The sequence below is a fragment of the Homalodisca vitripennis genome, chromosome 3 (genome assembly GCF_021130785.1).
Source record: "Homalodisca vitripennis isolate AUS2020 chromosome 3, UT_GWSS_2.1, whole genome shotgun sequence".
Lineage (NCBI taxonomy): Eukaryota > Metazoa > Arthropoda > Insecta > Hemiptera > Cicadellidae > Homalodisca > Homalodisca vitripennis.
Genome location: NC_060209.1, coordinates 122,264,326 through 122,285,226, shown reverse-complemented (window position 1 = coordinate 122,285,226; position 20,901 = coordinate 122,264,326). Strand labels below are relative to the sequence as shown.

The following is a 20,901-nucleotide window of genomic DNA, read 5'->3' as shown; positions in this document are numbered from 1 at the left end:
ACTTTATAATATTAGTGAATGATCGCAGAGACCGGGAAGTTCTCAATGGTCTAACTCTGCTGCAAGTGGGTCTGGCCCTCAGCTACTTCAATTACCTGCCACCCTCGATCACCCGCTTCATCTTCTCTGTCACTTTTCTGGAACGGCTGGATGATGAGATCAAAAACTGTTTTGCAAAGGTAAACATTTTATACAGTTGCAGTTAAGATTGCATTGTACTATTACTTACAATATAATTGATGAACCTTAACGAAGCCTATCACTTGTGGGGCTGGACAAATTTTATTTCTGTCTCTCTGTGTCCACACGATATCTCAAAAATGAATTGACCTCGAAATTGTGCATGGAGCTTCATTTCTATATCAAGAACATTGAGTTTCATGATGGAGCATGTCATTACATGGAGTTTAGCTGAGCGTCAGCAGATATTTTTACATGCTCTTGTGGGTAACCATGATGACAATAAGAAAATTTTATTGCAGAATCAATAAATTTGTAAACAACCTTAATATACACCTGTAAGAGATTCAAACACGTGACATTAACACATGAAGCTTAACTATGTCAACATATCTTTATATACAGGGTGGAAAAAAAGTATGGAAACGCTTTCACTAATTTTGTATGGCTTCACTTATACAAATTAAATTTTGTAACATCACCACTTGTATTAGGAACCTAGTTTTTTGAGACCAGTGGGGACATTTTTATCTTTTCAGGGGGACGGCCCGTGAGGAGTCGGACGAAAATCTTAAATGTAAGCATAGCCGAGTTTGGTTATCAAATTAAAGGTCTAGTAAAGAGAAACTCATTACCGCAAACCGCACTTAAAAAGGTTGACCCTATCCAGAGTACGGGGCCATATGAAATTTCATGACAAAGAAATTTAGTAATTTTGTTTTGTGAAGTAACTAATTTACTTTCAGTAGTATGTTTTTATGTCGGTTATGTAAATTTGAAAAACAATTTCCAACAAAAAAATTATTTTTTTTACCTCTACATTTGTTGGATAACAGTAAATAGGGGTTTTTCCTGTCTTGTCTTCAAGAAACTGAGAGTATTCAATAATACCACCATAACTCCTTATCAACATGAGGTCAAGGTCCAGTCCCTCCAGCCCTTTTATCTCAGGCAAACATAAACTGGTTTAGGCAATACAAACAGTACTGTCACAGAAAAACTCCACAGTTTTGTATTTTTTAATATCAGCTTGGTTTTTAGTCTAACGCTATAATTTCGTCCACGTAAGATAAAGTTGAAAGTCTTCACTAGAAGGTACTGCGATAGTTATTATACATTTTTTTACTTAAGTGTTTACATTTTATTCTACTAGTTTTAAAAGCAATGTCACTTAGTGAGTTTGAGAGAATCACGCTGCTTATGGATGCGTGGGTATGGATATCTAGTTCGTCCCTATGAAGAAACAGCGCATTTGTTTAATGACACTTTTCTTGATAGACCCCCAATTAGTAAGTCAACAGTGTTTAAGACAGTAAAAAGATTTGAAGAAACTAGAACAGTCAAAGATCGCGAAAGAAGTGGCAGGCCTAAATCGGCAACAAATGAACAAAAACCTTTGGATGTACTCCAAACATTTGTTGAAAATCCCAGCACCTCGGCCAGAGTGGCTGCAGAAGATCTTGATATGAGCCATACCTCAGTGTTGAATGTTTTACACAAAAACAAGCATAACCCTTTTAAAGTAACCCTAACCCAAGAACTTGCAGAGGATGATTTTTGATCGAAGGACTGAATTTTGCGAAATAATGATGAGAAAGTGTGACGAAATTCAAAAATTTTTAAGCTCGATATTGTTTTCAGATGAAGCTACATTCTTTGTTAATGGACAAGTTAAAATAGGCATAATTGCCGTTACTGGGCCGACCATAATCCACACTGGATGATAGAAGGCCACACACAAAGGCCTCAGAAAGTGAATATGTGGGCTGGAATAATAAACAATAACATTGTAGGACCGTTTGTGATAGATGGAAATCTAACAGGCGAAATTTATTTCAATATGTTGACAAATAACATTTTGACAGCAGTGCGTGCTCTTCTTGGGGCAAATTTTAATGCAGTATGGTTTCAGCAAGATGGAGCACCGCCCCATTACTATTTGCGGGTGCGCAATCTGTTAGATGAAGTGTTTCCTAACCGTTGGATTGGTCGCAGGGGTACCGTTGAGTGGCCGGGCTAGGTCACCGATCTTAATCCACTAGATTTCTTTTTGTGGGGCTTCTTAAAAGATAATGTGTATAAAACTAAACCAGCCAACATTGAGGAGCTGGCAAATCGTTTATTAGAAGAAGCAAGAAGAATTATACACCCGAGATGCTTCAAATGTGACTGCAGTAGGTTTTTATAATAGACTAGCTCATTGCCAACAAGTGTTCGGAGAGCAGTTTTGAGCACCTCATTTAAAAGGTATGGTTATTTTTTGTAATACATAGATAATTTTTAATTTAATTCTTTTGGATAATTGTGTTCCATAAAGTGTCATTTTCAGTCAGAACAGTTTTACTTGAGACTGTGAAATTGCGGAGAAATAATATTTAATCAAAACGTTACTTATGAAATTCAAACGGCCCGTACTCTGGATAGGGTCAACCTTTTTAAGTGCGGTTTGCGGCAATGAGTTTCTTTTTACTAGACCTTTAATTTGATACCAAACTCGGCCTATGCTTACATTTAAGATTTTCGTCCGACTCCTCACGGGCCGTCCCCCTGAAAAGATAAAATGTCCCCACTGGTCTCAAAAACTAGGTTCTTAATACAAGTGGTGATGTACAAAATTTAATTTGTATAAGTGAAGCCATACAAAATTAGTGAAAGCGTTTCCAATACTTTTTTTTCCACCCTGTATATATATATTTCTTGTGTTCGTGTGTATGTGACTGAACTCCTCCTAAACGACTGGACCGATTGTGGTGAAATTTTGTGTGTGTGTTGAAGGGGATTCGAGAATGGTTTAGATTCACAATTTGGTCCTATTTAAATAGTCTATTTAATTAAATTTGTATTTATAAATTGTTGTTGATATTGGAGTGTTTTACATTGGATCCGGCAGATTGCGCTATGACACGTAATATAAATTGAACTGATACTTAACAGCTATTAACACTTTCAGCTGAAGTTCATCAAAGAGGCAGAAACATGTGTTTGAATTAAAATTTTAGTAAATATTAAATTATTGTAAAGTGCTTAATCAGTAGTGTAATGCAGATTGCAAATACGAAGTTATTTAATTTTAAATTTAGATTGCGCCAATGATCAATAATCCATCTAATACAATAGAAATGCTATTTATACGCTGTTATAACAACTACCTTATTGTATAAAGCTTTGAATGTTTGCACATAACGTAATCTAATCTGGTTAGTTCCTTTAATATTGTGTATGGCCTTTTTACTGTAGTTATTGAAAAGCAAATGGAGATAAGATACTCTTGCCCTAATACTTGAAGCATATACCCCTAATACATATTTAGTCATCGGTAAAAAATATAAAAATCACTTAATCATCAAAATTTAACTTAAGTTAGATTCCGAAACCAACATATGAGACAGTTGTTTTGGTCAGTGCAACTGCATAAATTTGTTGTAGAACCGTAAATAGATTAGACTGGGAGTGAATTTAAACGACCAGAACAGACCCATATTGACTGCAGCAACTTTTTATTTGTACGATGCACTTTCATCATTGGGATAAAAAGGCTAACTCTTATTGTTACTGAAGCCATCGAAGAACTTCAATAAATTATCATGAAATGTGGGAGGGAAATACTAATCTTATAAAAACTGTTTCACTTTACGACTTCAGGATTCCAAACCTCTGTTCTTTAAACTTAAATCTAAAATGGATCAGAAGATTGGAATAGCTTTGAGTGACTATCGATTATCTCTAGACTGTTTATTATGTCATAGAAAAAGAATACATAGATATATTGTCCAGTTTTTCAACAGAAAATTGCATGTGAAGCCGCGGGTAACTGCTAGTACAATATAATTTTACAGAGGGTTGGCGTGTAGACATTAATTGCTTTAACACTGATATGAAACTCAATTTAATTAACTAAAATATTAATGTATCATAATATGTTTCATATGTAGACTTTAAACTTTGCTTGAAACTTCCTTTCTACGAGAATGAGATCTAAGATGGGTCAACTTGTTTTGTATGATTGTCTGTCTGTCAATTGGTCCGCAGGTACATACGCTCGAGAATGAAATGAGCTATATATTTGAAATTTTGCATGCAACCTAAGCAAAGCTTGTTACGACAGGTAGTTTTGCTACTTCTATCTTGTATTACTTAATCTTTTAATAACTTTGTATACTTCGAAGTTTGCAGAGTTAGTCATTTGTTATTAGTCTATTAAAATAATTAAATAATTTTTAAGAACACATCAAAAATTTATCATATCCTATTTTATTCATGGAATTAAATAGTGGTATTGATGTTCCTTGGTTTGATGTGGTATTGTTGTAAAACACTAATCTTGGTTGTTCTCCAGAAAGATTTTATTTTATTATTTTTTTCTCATGTAAATATAATCAAGTAAAAGGATAAATAACTATAATATTTGAATACTCTTAAAGATTTCAAGTGTACTAAATATATATATATATATATATATATATATATATATATATATATATATATATATATACAAACATATATTCATTAGGAATATCTTTAATGTTTACAGGTTATATTATCCTATTTAAATACAAGAGTATGTTCCGGGTTTTAGCCTCACTCCAGAGGCTTATTCTCCAAAGATTATTGATCTTTGCCAGGAAATTAGCAAGGAGGTGAATTTATAGTAAATGGTGTACGAAATATGGCTAGAAAGAAACTGGATTAGTATTGTTGTAGCCACATAACGAATATAATAAAGGTGAACATTGTATAGCTATTATGACTGCACGATATCGTTGCACTATCTCTTTGATATGAAAAAAAACATTCATCATTGCCTTGAATTCTGATTTTGTCATTTTTGGTCTCTTTCCATGTAGAATCAGAGAATTTCTAATGCATCGATTCAATTTCATTAGCTCATGTGACTAACCCCTCCATCTGATGCTCGATTTTTGTCTGGATTCCATACTCATTCTGCCCATAGCACCAATAATAATCAGTTAATGCTTTGTCTCTCCTTCAGAAAAATCTTGATTGTCCACCAAGAGTGGGTAAACTTCAAATTTCTTTTCAAACTTGGAGAATCTGCAATTGAAACATTTAAAATGTTACAAGTGTACGGTGATGATTGTTAATCATGAACACAAGTGTTTGAGCAGTTTAATCGATTTAAAGATACACATGCAGTGGCTGACCATCATCAGCAAAAAAAGTCATGTTAACGTTGAAAAAATCTGTAACCTTGCTGTTTAACAATCAGAACAATGTCTGAGTTAACAGGAATTAACAAGGAAGTGTTTGCCAGATTCTTCATGAAAATTTTAACATAAACTAAGTGTGTTCAAAAATGGTTCCAAAGTGTCTTACACCTGAACAGAAGGATCCCAAAGAATGATTTGTTCTGATATCCTAGAAAACGATCCTAACTTTTTACAAAATGTTGTTACCTTTGATGAATTGTAGTTTTTTACTTATGATCTTGAAACAAAACGTGAATTGATGCATTAGAAATTCTCTGATTCTACATGGAAAAAGACCACAAATGACAAAATCAGAATTCAAGGCAATGATGAATGTTTTTTTCATATCAAAGTGATTGTGCAACGATATCGTGCAGTTATAATTTGGTTTTGAAACATTTTTTTAATTTGCTGTTAATAATGAAGATGCCACTGCTTTATCAGTACTAGGCATAAATTGTGGATGAAATATAAAAGAAACCAAATCATAATTTGACGGTTAAACTATGAATTTTAAAATTTATAATCATTTTAAAGTTTATTATTGTTTGGATTTTACACCAGTAAATATATATTCTAGACATATGTATGTAGCTTGTTGTGCTGAATTTAAATCATCTTATATCTTGGATTTCTTTAGTTTAACCATCCAAAAGTTACTTTAGTTAGCAAACAATTAATTTCCATAATACTTGGTTTCAGAATAAAATTTTGCATTTTCTTGCTTCAATTGCTCAGAATAGAAAGGGAAGAAAATCTTGTCTTAATTGATAGATGTTCCTTGTATATGTGATTTGTAGATTCTAAGTTACATCTTTTTTTGTATGGTGTATAATAGAGCAAACAATAAAACACAGCATAATTGTTACCACAGGACAAATATCCGCAGAGAGTGAGGCAGGCTCTGATGCAGCTGAACCGTTCTGTGTGCCTGGACCATCCTGAGGCAGATGTGCCATGTATATACGATTAGTAGATTATACAGTGCATAGTAGAATGAATAATAAAACGGAGCATATTTGTTACCACAGGACAAATATCCACAGAGAGTGAGGCAGGCTCTGATGCAGCTGAACCGTTCTGTGTGCCTGGTCCATCCTGAGGCAGATGTGCCATGTATATACGATTAGTAGATTATACAGTGCATAGTAGAATGAATAATAAAACGGAGCATGTTTGTTACCACAGGACAAATATCCACAGAGAGTGAGGCAGGCTCTGATGCAGCTGAACCGTTCTGTGTGCCTGGACCATCCTGAGGCAGATGTGCCATGTATATACGATTAGTAGATTATACAGTGCATAGTAGAATGAATAATGAAACGGAGCATGTTTGTTACCACAGGACAAATATCCACAGAGAGTGAGGCAGGCTCTGATGCAGCTGAACCGTTCTGTGTGCCTGGACCATCCTGAGGCAGATGTGCCATGTATATACGATTAGTAGATTATACAGTGCATAGTAGAATGAATAATAAAACGGAGCATGTTTGTTACCACAGGACAAATATCCACAGAGAGTGAGGCAGGCTCTGATGCAGCTGAAACCGTTCTGTGTGCCTGGACCATCCTGAGGCAGATGTGCCATGTATATACGATTAGTAGATTATACAGTGCATAGTAGAATGAATAATAAAACGGAGCATGTTTGTTACCACAGGACAAATATCCACAGAGAGTGAGGCAGGCTCTGATGCAGCTGAACCGTTCTGTGTGCCTGGACCATCCTGAGGCAGATGTGCCATGTATATACGATTAGTAGATTATACAGTGCATAGTAGAATGAATAATAAAACGGAGCATGTTTGTTACCACAGGACAAATATCCACAGAGAGTGAGGCAGGCTCTGATGCAGCTGAACCGTTCTGTGTGCCTGGACCATCCTGAGGCAGATGTGCCATGGTTCCACTCCAAGTTTTGTGAACAACAACAAGCTTTAGGTCTGCTTAACAGCTGGTCATAATATACATTTTTATTTGAATTTTGTCTTCTCCATACAATTTTTTTAAACGTTATTTAAGAAACATACATTTTGAATTCAAATATACGAATTTGTAAAAAAATCTTACATACAATAGCCTACTTTAAAAATACTTGTTACTTTATACAATAAACTCTATTGGAGGGGTGAGGTCTGATATTCTTGTTGCTTGTAATGTTTAATGAGGTAATTTATGATTTATATTTATTGGTCACAATAAATGATTATTGCATCAACATCATATCTGTCTTCAAAGATATCATTATTACTAGATTCCAAGTCCAAGTTGTCATTGACCCGTTAAGGTAGCAGTAGTATTAATTTAGTTTTCTGCAGGTCTGGTAGCAGCAATTAAATATGGTGAAAATGTAAGTTTTTATTTTACTAACATTATTAACATTTACTAAAATTTTCATTACATTTTTTTTGTAAACTCAATTAAACTTATAAGGTACTATGTGCAATTAAAAAATGTCTTGTCCTCAAAGTTGCAAAATCGGTAATAACCGAACCTAACCACTTTATATGCAAATGAAATTTAATGTATTAAAACCAAATATGTCAATAATTGTCTAAAACTACAGTTTTTGTATTCTGTACAATGTTAAAACTGCCATATCCATAAGCTCATAAATTGTTCAATGTTTGTTAACCCATTGGCTACCAGTGACGTATGTTGCTCATCATCAGTTTTCATCGCTGTAATTATCGATGACAGGCGGTATGCATCAAACTAAGTTCGTAATTTTGGAATTATTAATTATATAGATCTATATATTTGCTGGTAGGCTGGATTGAGTAGGTAGAATCTGAGTAATTTGTTTTAGTTTTAGTTTAGAATATTTTAGTAACTTGACGAAGTCTATTGCACTATTGAATGTGTTTAAAGACCAATAAAGATCTTGAATCTTGAATCTTGAAAAATATTCTCAATATCGATTATTTTGGCATTTATCCACTCTATTATATTGATGGTCTGTTAAAATATAACATGTTCGATTTTGAAGATGGTCGACTCTCTCGAAATTGATCATTGTTTACCATTCCATCTGTTGATTATTTTGATTAGTTACCATATGAAATGTCGCTGTAAATGATGTTGTTATTTTCTGAAAGGTTTTATAACTGTAGAGAACATTCTCAATGAAAGTAAAAATGAAGTGAGTGTTGGTCATTTTTATGATGAAATTTTGAGTAAGTGGTGATTAAGAAATTTAAGAAACTTATGTGACAAGGCCTAACCTTCAAACTTGGCTAAGGCAAGCCAATGATTCACATCATTATATTTTTAGTGGTAGATCTATTATAAATCCAATTGTTATTAGGGAACTAAATATTTAAAATATAAGATAATAAAGTACAATTTTAAGATATTATATGATCATTTAATATTTGTAATTGATCCTAAGCACCCACACAATGATTTTTATTGCATAATAAAAAATTAATTAGTACCTGAGGGTAAAAATATTTGAATTTTAATTGGTAGTCAATAGGTTAATATTTTCAGAGTAGTCATAGTGGCAACCTTGCAACTTCACTGAATATGTTATATTGATTGGTACAGTATTTTACACAAGTTTTATATATCCTTAGAAAGATTAAAAGAGAGATAAACTAAAATCATATGGCCAAACATATAAAATATAATAATAGTAATGAAATTCATCAAGAACATTTTCTACAGAAAGTAAGATATATGTATTGTATATTTTGTTTTTAGCCATAAAGATATCATATTTTGAATAGCGAAGATTATTCTAAAATTAAATAATGCTATCTTTTCAAATGGTTGTTAATTAGGCTAAATAGGCACACTATCAATATATTACAAATTAGGTTTAGTAAAGTACAGGAGCCTTTAAACATTTTATAATTTATTACTAACTAGTTTTGAGGCTGATCCCATGATCACAGTGGTAATCACCTCAAAACTAACAAATATAATAAACTTATATTAATAAATTATAGTAAACTAGTAAATTTAGAAGATCTTTCTTATAGTTCATTAAAATTTATAATTTTTTCTTTGCATTATTTTGTCACCTTTTGTTTCTAAATTTTTATCATGTCGTTGATAAAAATGGTGTGGTGTTAAATATTCAGAAAACTATGAATTCATACTAGTTTGATTGTGTGATCTTAGAGCTTAAATATATTCTCTAAATCTTGATTTTAACTTTTGACTAGTTTGACCTATGTAATATTTGTCATATTTACTTCATTTTAGTCTATAGATTCCTAATTTTAGAAATTGGACTAGTTAGTGTTTTGAATTTTTTATCTTTTGTAAATTCTAACTAAATCAATTAGAAACTTTTTAATATATTTTTTATTTTGTTTTGCTCAAGTTGAATGTTGATGTCATGAATGGTTTTTACAATGGGTTGTATAATTTGGTGTTGTATGGAACACAAACATACTCCTTGGTTTGATTTTCCAAATTATGACTCTGATACTTGTATTTTGATTATTCTTTTATCAATGCATCTATTATTTAAGAATTGTATATATTTTTGTTGCCAAGTAGTTTATTATTTGTTTTTATTCATTGGAATTTTCTTCATTTATAGGAATATTCCCAAGCCTGTGTGTCATTTAATGAAATGCAGCCTTTGTGTTGCCATGGATGATTTGAATTTTGAGGGATGATTAAATCAGTTTGAGTAAACTTTCTATGAATTTTGAATGTGTATTTTCTCTTTTCTTTTGAAACATCAGACCTAAAAATATTTGCTCTTTTTAAATTTTGATTATAAATTTTATTGTATCAGAGAGTTAAAGTAATCTACAAATTGATTGGTTTTATTATCTTTGTTGTGGAATAAACAACATATCTAATCCATTATTTCGTTTTAAAAGGATTGACTTCTCAATAGTTTTGCTTTCTTCCAACTTGTGAATAAATATGTCTGCCAGGTGATGAAGGTGATCACATAGCTAACCCATTGTTTTGCTTGTAATACTATGATCCATTATATTCAAAATAATGTCCCTTCAGTGTAATTTGGGTGAATATTGTCTTTTGGGACAAAAAGTAAATAACTTTATTATAACTTATCATAACTTTTTATATTTAGCAACAAATTTATATAGGGATTGATAACATATTTATGTATTCTTCATAATTTTACTTTTCATTTAAATAAATAAATATATTTATTTTGTATTAAGTAACAAACAGTGTTTTTTATGAATGTTTGAAAATATTATGCCAAAAATCCACCTGCTATTGAACTGTTTCCACCACTGCTAGTTGGAGGGTTTGTATCTACTCACAATATTATTTAAGTTTTGTGACATTGTAACCTAAACACTCATTTCATCACATTCATATAATTTAAATAAAATAATTTGTGTAACTTATGTTAAAGGACAATCTGAAGGGAGGCCCAAGTCCCTATTATTTACAGATGTGTTCAGCACCCTGACTTCATTAGTAGGAAGCCACAACATTCTTGAACCAACAGCAGTGACCCCTTACGGGTACACCGTAGGTAACGATCTACTTTAAAAATTTTAGTAGTTAATATATAATTATTTTCATGACTAGTCTTAGATGGCAGTTCTCTAATAAGTCACATACAGCAAAGTGTTTTGATCTGCATGTTTAAATTAGCACAATTTTTAAAGGTTTAACCTTTAATCCAGGAGTTACGAATCTAGAATTTGAATTTTGAACCTTAAAAGATTGATTCCCGATTCTCGTATTTTGAATCCTAATAGTTTTTTTTTTCGGCCTAAGTATGATTTTAACAAAATCATCACCAGTTTCTGCTATTTTATGCACCTTTGGAGACTGACCAATTACATGAAAAACAATCCCAGAATACCACTCTATTTTAAAGGGGTTGACAAAGGTTCATATAAATCCCTTATTTTATGTACTTAGTCATATAGTATACTTTTTACTTTATTGCAATAAATTATTATATGGTAATGTGATATACTATAATACAGACTTCCAGCATATATGACTTTAATCTGTAAAAATATGATCATATATGTTTGAATCACTAAAACTTATTTTACACTTGAAACGTTTAAAAAGTGTGAAACTACTGTTTTCCTAGCCATGATAAACTCTATAAAATGTAAATGTAATAGATTTTATAGAGAAAATAGAATCAAGAACTTTATTAGTCGTTAGACATACAATGATACATTAGATTTTGTCATACCTAAATTACTATTTAACACCTATTAACATAAATGCTTCTAGTTCATTCCTCAATTTAATATTGTGGTTGCCATATTTAATAAATAAATAAATTGTCTGCACATATAATGGAAAATATCATAACCAACTGTAACAATTAACAAAATTGTGTTAACAATATATAAATATGTCATACATAACAAGACATACATCTAATAAATCACTGGTCAATAAAAAGCAACATTATATACAGAATTATAACATCATAAATAAAAATTAACAAACAACACAAATTGACAATATACAGTTTAAAAAGAGAAAACTTTAAACCACACACAAGAATTAAGTACAAACAATAAAAAAGAATAAAAACACAACACACACACACACACACACACACACACACACACACAGACACGTACTTATTTAAATCTGTTCTGCATTTAGCTATCAAATATTGTATGTAATTGACTATCTTCAGTTAATAAGAAATCATAAACCTTGTAAAAAAACTTGTTCTTGTAGCCAATTACTCAAGAATTTTTTTTAATTTAAGATGACAGACAGTATGAACTGATTGTGGCAGTTTGTTAAATAATATTTTTTCATGCCAAATATGTTTTTATTTGTTTTTAACAGTCTAATAGGAAGTAAATCTAAAGCATAGTTTTTTCTGTGCTGTAGTAATGTATATTTAATCTAGTTTTAGATGTAAATACATTCTTTCATATCTAATAGATTAAAATACAAACTTCAGGTTGTCATTATTTTCAGTTCTTTGGTAACAGGGGAGTAAGATTTCCTATTATCTAATCCCTTTATAATTTACTTTCATATTTCTGCCATTTGATAATAAATACGCCTGTGAAACGAGACGTAGTACACCAGCCGTGCAGTGCCTGTGATTCGTCCGCCAGCGGAACTACAACACACCAAGCAGTGCCCATGTTTCATCCAGAATGAGTTAAACTCATTACATAATTTTTTAAATAAGTTTTAACACTAAAATTTGTAAACTGTATGTAATATGTTTCAGACGTACAGCTCAATCTGGATGCAGCTTTGAATCCAGTACCTTTTAAAGACTCTGAGAATGTCGTTAACAAGTAAGTTATCAATTTCCCTAAATATTTTATATCTTTGTTTTAGCAAAGCTTCATTTTAGATCTATTAACTATTTCAAATAAATTAAAATAAAATTAACTACTTATATTAAAGCAGAGATTCTGGTTAATCTTCATTACTAAATGATAGAATTGAAATTATATTATTTACATTTAGAGGAATGTACATAACCTACTAGTTGGTAGCAAATTTGACAGTCATGAGAGGAGTTCATTCTTGGGTTTAATGATTTTTTAGTTTATCTATATATATAAAAATGAATGTTTGTGTGTTTGTCCTTTATGGAATCGTAAACTATTTGACCGATCATTATGAAAATTTGTATGTATATGTATTTTTCCACAAAGAAGGTTTCTATGCTTTGTCTATTGATGTAACTCGCCTCCAGGTGGTGTTGCCAAAGATAATAGTTTTCAAAGCGCCTGCACATTATAAACTGCAATTACGAGACAGTTACGAATACTTAATAGCCAAACACTATTTGAAGGCGCTAAGTTATGATGTATATTTGTCTTGAAGATAAATTTCTGGTTGAACTTAAAGCTTGAGTGTTAGACCACTTTATAATAAAACACATGTACGTGTACAATGGCTATAAACATATACAGATTTTCTTGATCGTGGCAACAAAGCAAACTCTACATTGGCGTTGGAAATATATAATTTACTTGAGCCAGAAGTGCACATACATGGGTAACACTTACAAAAAGCGTGCAAAGCTGCGGGAAACAGCTAGTTTCATATAAAAGATTTAACCCAAAAGTATTGACTATTCTCTTCTGAATGGCCACCCCAATATTTACATCTGAAACAGCTGTGAATAAAAAATGTTACAGTACATTGAGCATCCTACAGCTTTTCCTGAGTATTTGAATAGTTTTTCTTTCTGCTATGTAGTTTGTAATTATATATTAGGTTAGATTTATCCCTGAAGAAGAGATCAGATTGCACAACTCGAAACGTAGTGTTACTGATTTCTTGTTTCACTGAACAATGGCAAATGTCCGGAAAAATCCTGTTTCCTTCACAATCCTTCCATAATCAAAATAACCTTCAAACAAAGAAGTAAAAAAACATGTCATATCCTTCAGACATATTTTGTATACATACTTCAAATATTTCATACCCTTATCTTCAGTTATTTTTCTGCGGACCTGATTACAAAGTACCCCCAAATTCTACTTTTAATGCTTACAATTTCTTGTGGAACTACGAAAAAATTCCCATTTTTCTTGTTGTGAAGAAAAGTATCTTGAGCTGTCTTTACTGGAGGCCATCATGACTATAGCCCCATAAGAACAGTGTTGTACATCAGACAACTTTTTATGTTATTTTGAATTGTAGAATTATAGGAGATGTCTCATTTGAATGGTTAATATGCATCCAGACACTTTTTCAATATTTTAATTGATTATTATTCTTTGACTCAGGCCACCCATGAGTAGCGGCACTGCACAGACCCAGGTGGCTGGTGGGATTTTACATGAACCTTGTGTTCCACGCATTTTTCCAATCACATGTATCTGACTCACTTATTACTTAGTTGATTGGTCTAAAGGAGTCTAACAGCATCTAGGTTAGCCATTACATCAATTACTGTATTTAAAGATAAAAACACCAGTATAACTGATGAAAGTGTAGGCAATATAATTCTTTATCAAGCAAATAGTGAAAATTTCATGTAAAATTGTTAAAAGTTAATTGGCTATCGAGTAAGTAAATAAAGAACGGAGCATGGGATAGCAGGAGTGCACCGCACTGTGATTTGACAACCCAGTATGCTGAGACAGATACTGACCAGAACAATCCTAAAAGGCTAATCTTAAACAAATATTAAACTTTCAAGCATTTCATTGTTCAAATCACTCAAAAAGTGTATCCTTTATAAGAAATACAAAAAAAAGCATTTGGATGCATATTCATATTACCTTTATTATGGGACATATTCCGTAATTTTACAACCAAAAATAAGGGTGTAGTGTTTAAAGGTTTTAATTTGTTCTTATGGGGTAAAAATCCAAGACAGCGTGTTATGAACTGTTATACCTATATTATTTGAATGCACTTTTGTTATTTCAAAAGTTGGAATTTATTTGAAGATGTCTTTCTTTGTTTGGCAATTTATTAGTTATAAACTGCACTATTAGTATTATTTACACTACTTCTAGCTACAGAACATTCAATTTAGGTAGTTATTGCCAGTGTGCCAGAAAAATAAAACTAAAATTTTCCAATTATTTTCCAGAATTAGTTTATGATTTAAAAATGCATTTGTAAATTAGTTTTGCAGATCTGTAGTCGTTTAAAAGCAAAGTAAATTCATATCTGATGGGTTGTCTGGCTTGTCAACAATAGTGATACTACAGTACAACTCTTGTTTTCTTAGGGTAGCATTTCTGCTATACAATGCAGACAGCTACACAAACTGTGAGCACAGACTAAAGGGCTATCATCAGATGAAACAACGACACCTGGAAATCTTGGGCTACAGGGTCATTGGTCTATCAGATTCATTATGGAATTCCATGTTTATGACTGAGCCAAAGGCTAAACAAGAATACCTTCAGAAACTGATCTGGCCTTCATGACAAGTAAGTTGATTTTATAATCATTTAAAACATGCATCATTGTTTATGTGCTATAGTAGCTGTGCTCTGTGCATTTATTATCCTGTGATCCAGTTTCTGTTAAAACATTTAATTGGGATTCATATATAATTAGATATTTTGTCATATTAAAATCTGTTTATAAGCATATAGAAAACTTAAAATTTCCTGTAATTAATTTATTTACCATATTTAAGTAAAATTAATAATTTAATAAATAACACACACTGTATGTTAATAACAAATTAAATAAATTATTAAAGATCCGACAGGGCATTAAAATTTTATTTTTGTCCGTGCGTCTGGTGGTCATCACTTGAAATTTGATACATAGGTTCCTCTTGGTAATTTTAGGGTCAAAAGGTTTGAATTTTTGGCAGTTCATGTGTGTATCTATGAACTCTTCTAAGTATTTCATTATACTCTGTCAGGACCTTCAATACTTCATTGTATTATTATATTGATATATGTAAGGCACAACTGGAAGTTGGGATTTTTCACTCCACACCTTATACCGGAAGTAGATACCTTATTGACTAAAGTGGGTTTTTCAGATATACATATGTATCTATTTTGTGGGTGGAGACAACTGAGCTATGGCACCGGGAATATCTAAAAACCAAAAGTAAATTACATGTAGATGCCTTTTGGTCGTAGTAGGCTTCACAGTCTTATCTTGAATGGGGCATGGCGAACTCAACTATGGCACTAGAAATATAATTCATTTGAACCAGAAATGTCTGCACATGCCTAATGATAAGTAAGTGCCACGTAAAAATAGTTTTACTTTTTGAAGACTGTTATGGGAAGAATGAGTGTATTCCTACTACAGGGTTTCCGAAAAAAGGATGCTGGGATTTTGAATGGCTGTAACTTAAAAAAAACTGTTCAAGATAACTAAACAATTTAAACGTCAAAATGAAGTTGAAGTAACTTAAGTTTTGTTTTCCTTGTAGCGTGGGAGGAAACATTGACCGTAGCATGGTTAAACCAGTGACGAATTGCTTTATCATCTGGCGAATTTTGACCTCGATACATAACTCGAAACCGGTGTTGCACATTAACAATCGATTTCAATTTCGTGTACTACAGAATACACTGTCTTCTGTCGCGCCATAAAAATTGTACTCACGACTGGTGCCAGGCGTGTCAGTCACAGCAGACTACCACCGCACAGCTGTTCTGTGCATGCCAACGTCAACATTTACTTCGATGCTACACAGAAAACAAAACTTAGTTATTGAAACTTCAATTTGATGTTTAAATTGTTAAATTATCTTGAATAGAGTTTAAGTAAAAAATTATATTTCCAATGTAGTGTGAATTTGTGCAATTGGAAGACTTCTCCAATTTCAGAACAATAGTCCCAAATGGCACTACTAATCTGCTCGATTAACTTTTTTTTTTTTTTTTTTTTTTTTCCTTCTGAGGGAAGAGGACACTTTGTCCCCGCACTTAGTCCTAAAAGGACCTTTGCGCCTCCCTTACTTTTATTTGTGCCCTCAAAAACCGAGGCTTTTGCAAAAACCAATCAGATTTAAGGGCTCCTGTTCTCTGATGTCCTTGGGGCTGAGGAGATATGCTCCCAAGTATCTTTTCCTAGTCTCTACGATGGCAGGACAATCCAACCAAATGTGCTCTGCTGACTCTTCCTCCTCTCCACAGAGTCTACATTCGCTGCTCCGACTAAGGCCTACCTTCAAAAGGTGCTTCCTCAGAGGGCCATGTCCTGTCAACATTCCTAATATCAGTCTTATATCCTCCTTATTCTGGTCTAGGAGAGCTGTCCACCCTTTTGCATAAGGAGAGATAAACATTTTGGATATTCTTAAACCCGAGGCTCTGCTCCAATTCTTGTATCTTGTCCTCTTTTCCCAATCTTTAACCAGAGCTTTAATGCTGGAGAAGGATATTCCACAACCTGGCTCAGGCCCCACCAAAGTGGATTCTGCTCCCTTTTTGGCGAGGATGTCCGCTTTTTCGTTCCCATGAATTCCTTCATGACCCGGCACCCATCCGAGTGTTACTCTGTTATTTGTTGCTAGCTCTGCTAGGGCATTCCTGCATTCCCAGACCGCTTTCGAATCAATCGAACAGGTATCCAGTGCCTTCAGTGCAGCCTGACTATCAGAGAGTATAAGGTATGATAATCCTTTTGTCCCCAACTGTGTGAGTCTTCTAGAACATGAATCTATTGCCATGACCTCCACCTGAAAAACTGAGGCATGTCTTCCTAGGGGCACAGCCATGTCAACTCCAGGTCCATGTATTCCATATCCTGCCCTTGAGTCTAGGAGTGAACCATCGGTGTAAAACTTCAGGACTCCTTTTTTAGGGTAGGCCTCCCTTTTAATCCATTCCTCCCTACTTCCGATAGAGACCGTGTATGGTTTTTCAAAGGAGTATTTCTTAACCATAGTATCAGATACTTTGGTTAGCATTTCAGCCTCAGGGAAATTTTCCAATATCTTCATGTGGCCTTCTAGGGAGGTAGCAATTATTACCTTTGTTCCTAGAAGCTTCATTGCGCTCATCGCAGCTGTTCTCATCACTTCCTGGCCAAGAGGAGTATAACCCAGAACCGCTTCCATTGCTAGTGTTGGGCAGGAGCTCATTGCTCCCGTGATGCTTAAGCAAGCTAACCTCTGAAGACTCTGTAGCCTTTTTGCAGCTGTTGTTTGTTCGACCTTCGGCCACCACACTAAAGCAGCATATGTGACCATTGGTTTTACTATGGTTTCGTAAATCCAATATATCATTTTGGGTTTAAGTCCCCATTTAAATCCAAAGAGTCTCTTACAGGCCCCAAGGGCCATTATTGCTTTGGATGTCTTGTTTCTAATATGGGAGTTCCAAGTGAGCTTCTCATCCAGGATTAAACCCAGATATTTCACTTCTTTTGTTTGGTTAATGCTGATTCCCTTCAGGACCGGTTTAGCTAGCTGGAATTTCCTTTTCCTGGTAAAGGTAATCATATTAGTTTTTGATGGGTTGATCCGCAGACCTTCCCCATGACACCAGTTGCTTATGAAGTTCAGTTCTGTTTGTATTAGGCGTTCCAGCCTGCCTATGTTTTTCCCTTTAATCATAAGCACTAGGTCATCCGCATAACATAGTAGCCTTATCCCCCTCTTCTCTGCTTTTCTTAGGAGATCATCCACTACCATCGCCCACAGGAGAGGAGATAAGACTCCCCCCTGGGGGCAGCCTCTTTGGGCCGTGATCGCAGCCGATTCGTCCCCGTACTTGGCTTTCACCTGTCTGCTTTTTAGGAGGGCTACTATCCATTTGACTATGTCTGGGGAAACTCCAAAACGTTCCATCGCAGTCTTCATGGATTGATATGCTACTCGGTCGAAAGCTCCTTCAATGTCCATGAAGACGCTGACTAGGGCTTCCTTTTTTTCGAAGGTATTCTCCACCTCTCTCACTAAACTGTGGAGAGCAGTGGTGGTTGATTTTCCTTCTATGTATGCGTGTTGTGTGGGACTAAGTGGGTGTTCCAGTAATATTACGTCCCTTATGTGTCTATTTATTATTTTTTCCATAGTTTTCACCATGAAGGAGGTTAGGCTTATGGGTCTGTACGAACTGGGTTTTGTTGGATCCCTGTCATTTTTTCGCAAGAACACCACTAGTGCTATCCTCCAGTTCTTTGGTATATATCCTAGGGCGAAACTGCTTCTAAATAGAATGCTAAGGGTATTTAATAGAATGTCCAGCCCCTCTTGAAGAAGGGCTGGAAAAACTCCATCCGCCCCAGGAGATTTAAATGGCTTGAACGATCTTATCGGCCATTTAATTCTTTCGTGTGTGAATAGTCTGTTAGACAACTGTCTGGCTTTTGCCACCTCCCGACTGGATCCCCCCCCATATAGAGAATAAGTATCCTCATTACGAGTTAGCTGACCCCCCGGGAAGTGTGTCTCCAGAAGTAGTTCTAAGGTCTCCTTCCTGTTCATTGTTAGGTCACCATTGTCCTTTACTAGAGTCCCCATAGGATTTGTATGCTCCGTTTGGAGAGTTTTTTGAAGCCTGGATGCCTCGGGAAGACTGTTAATATTTTTGCAGAAATTCCTCCAGGTTCTTCTTTTATTTGTTCTAAGTTCTTTTTTATATTCATTTTGGGCCTGTAGATAAGGGAGCCAATCGTCTGTCCTTTTTGCCCATTTAAATAATTTCCTCGTTTTGTTTCTTAATGTTTCCAACCTCCCAGTCCACCACGGCACATCCCTCTTCAACCGGTTTTGCCTGGGAGGACAGTTTTTCTCGTAGGCCTTTATTATAGCTTGCTCTACTATTTGTGCAGACCTTTCTAATTCAAATTCATTTTTCTGAAAGGGTCCTATTTCTTCCAACTCTTCTGCCAGGGACTCTCTGTAGCCTCTCCAGTTGGTCGATTTAGGAACCCTGTGGGTCACGTATCTTTCCCCTATCTCCTCTATGTCGAACCTAATTGGACAGTGGTCCGATAGTGAGGCCTCCTTGGAGACGTGCCACCTTACTATATTTATGTTTTTGAGTCCTGTAGATAGGGTTATGTCCAGGACTTCTTTCCTATTTCTAGTTATAAAGGTTGGGCTTGACCCTCTATTCTCTAACACTAGATCATTGCTGAACATAAACTGTAGAAGTTCCTCACCTCTCTTGTTTGTGTTCGTACTTCCCCAATACGTATGGTGAGCATTGCAGTCGCAGCTGAGAATGAGGGCCGAGCCTCTGTCTCTGCAGCTCTGCAATAGTCTTTCTAATTCTTTCGGTGGGCAGCTTGCTGACGGGTTGGGGAAGTAGGCTGAGGCTATAGTAACCTCTCTGTCCCCTTGCAGTGAAGCCACCTTCACTGTAGCCGCCACCAGATCTCTTGTTATTAGATCTGTGCTCGATTAACTTACTGCATCTTTTAATTGCAGTATTTAAAGCTTATTGGATTCTGAATTGAATTCAACACAGTAAATAGTAATTCCTTTTCCAGTTCACTACTAGTTTCGTCCTGTTGAGATTTAAAAAAAGGATTCAAAATCAATTTATTAGAGCTTTTCTAGCTAACAAGGCCATAGTGTAATTTAACCCTCGAGCTGGCAGTTGAAATGTCCTCAAGTGGCAGGCCATTTTGAGGTGTTTTGCAGTAGTATCGGTTTTTAATTTTTTTAAAAATATAATTTGATTATAAACCTATATGCATTATATATCATTGTTTTCACAAGAAAATTTACTTTTTATTTATGAAAATAAAAACCGCAATATATAAGAAATTTATCACTTTTTTACTAAGTTTGTTTTCAAAAAATAAAAAAAAGTATGTAAAAGTGGTGGGAGTGCACCTATAAAAGACATATTGTGTGAAAAACAATATTTCCAAAATACCCAAAATGTTGAAAATTTTTTATAGTTTTAGAAAATGGTATAGTTTACTACATTTTTTTTATTAAAACAATAATTATGAAATACTCTAAACTGAAGAAAGTACAATACGGCTAAATTCGTTGCTATGGATACGACTGTGTTACTATAAAATTCATCATAACCTTAATTATTACTCGAAAAATTCAAAAAATACGTTAAAGGTAAGCCTATAAAAATAAATAAAGAAGCTTTATATCATGATCATCGCATATGAAAATGATCCTAAAGCTAACTAAAAC

At 34.0% G+C, this 20,901-nt stretch overlaps 1 protein-coding gene across 1 annotated transcript in view; it reads left to right on the top strand.

The window, feature by feature from the left end:
• Positions 1 to 20,901, top strand: part of LOC124358338 (FAST kinase domain-containing protein 1, mitochondrial) — a 61,673-nt gene that overhangs the window by 37,248 nt on the left and 3,524 nt on the right. The window contains exons 9-13 of the mRNA XM_046810638.1: positions 29 to 179; positions 7,205 to 7,328; positions 10,744 to 10,866; positions 12,565 to 12,634; positions 15,040 to 15,244. Of these exons, the coding sequence (XP_046666594.1) occupies positions 29 to 179; positions 7,205 to 7,328; positions 10,744 to 10,866; positions 12,565 to 12,634; positions 15,040 to 15,241 (670 nt within the window). The 3' untranslated portion in view covers positions 15,242 to 15,244. The remainder of the gene's footprint in view (positions 1 to 28; positions 180 to 7,204; positions 7,329 to 10,743; positions 10,867 to 12,564; positions 12,635 to 15,039; positions 15,245 to 20,901) is intronic.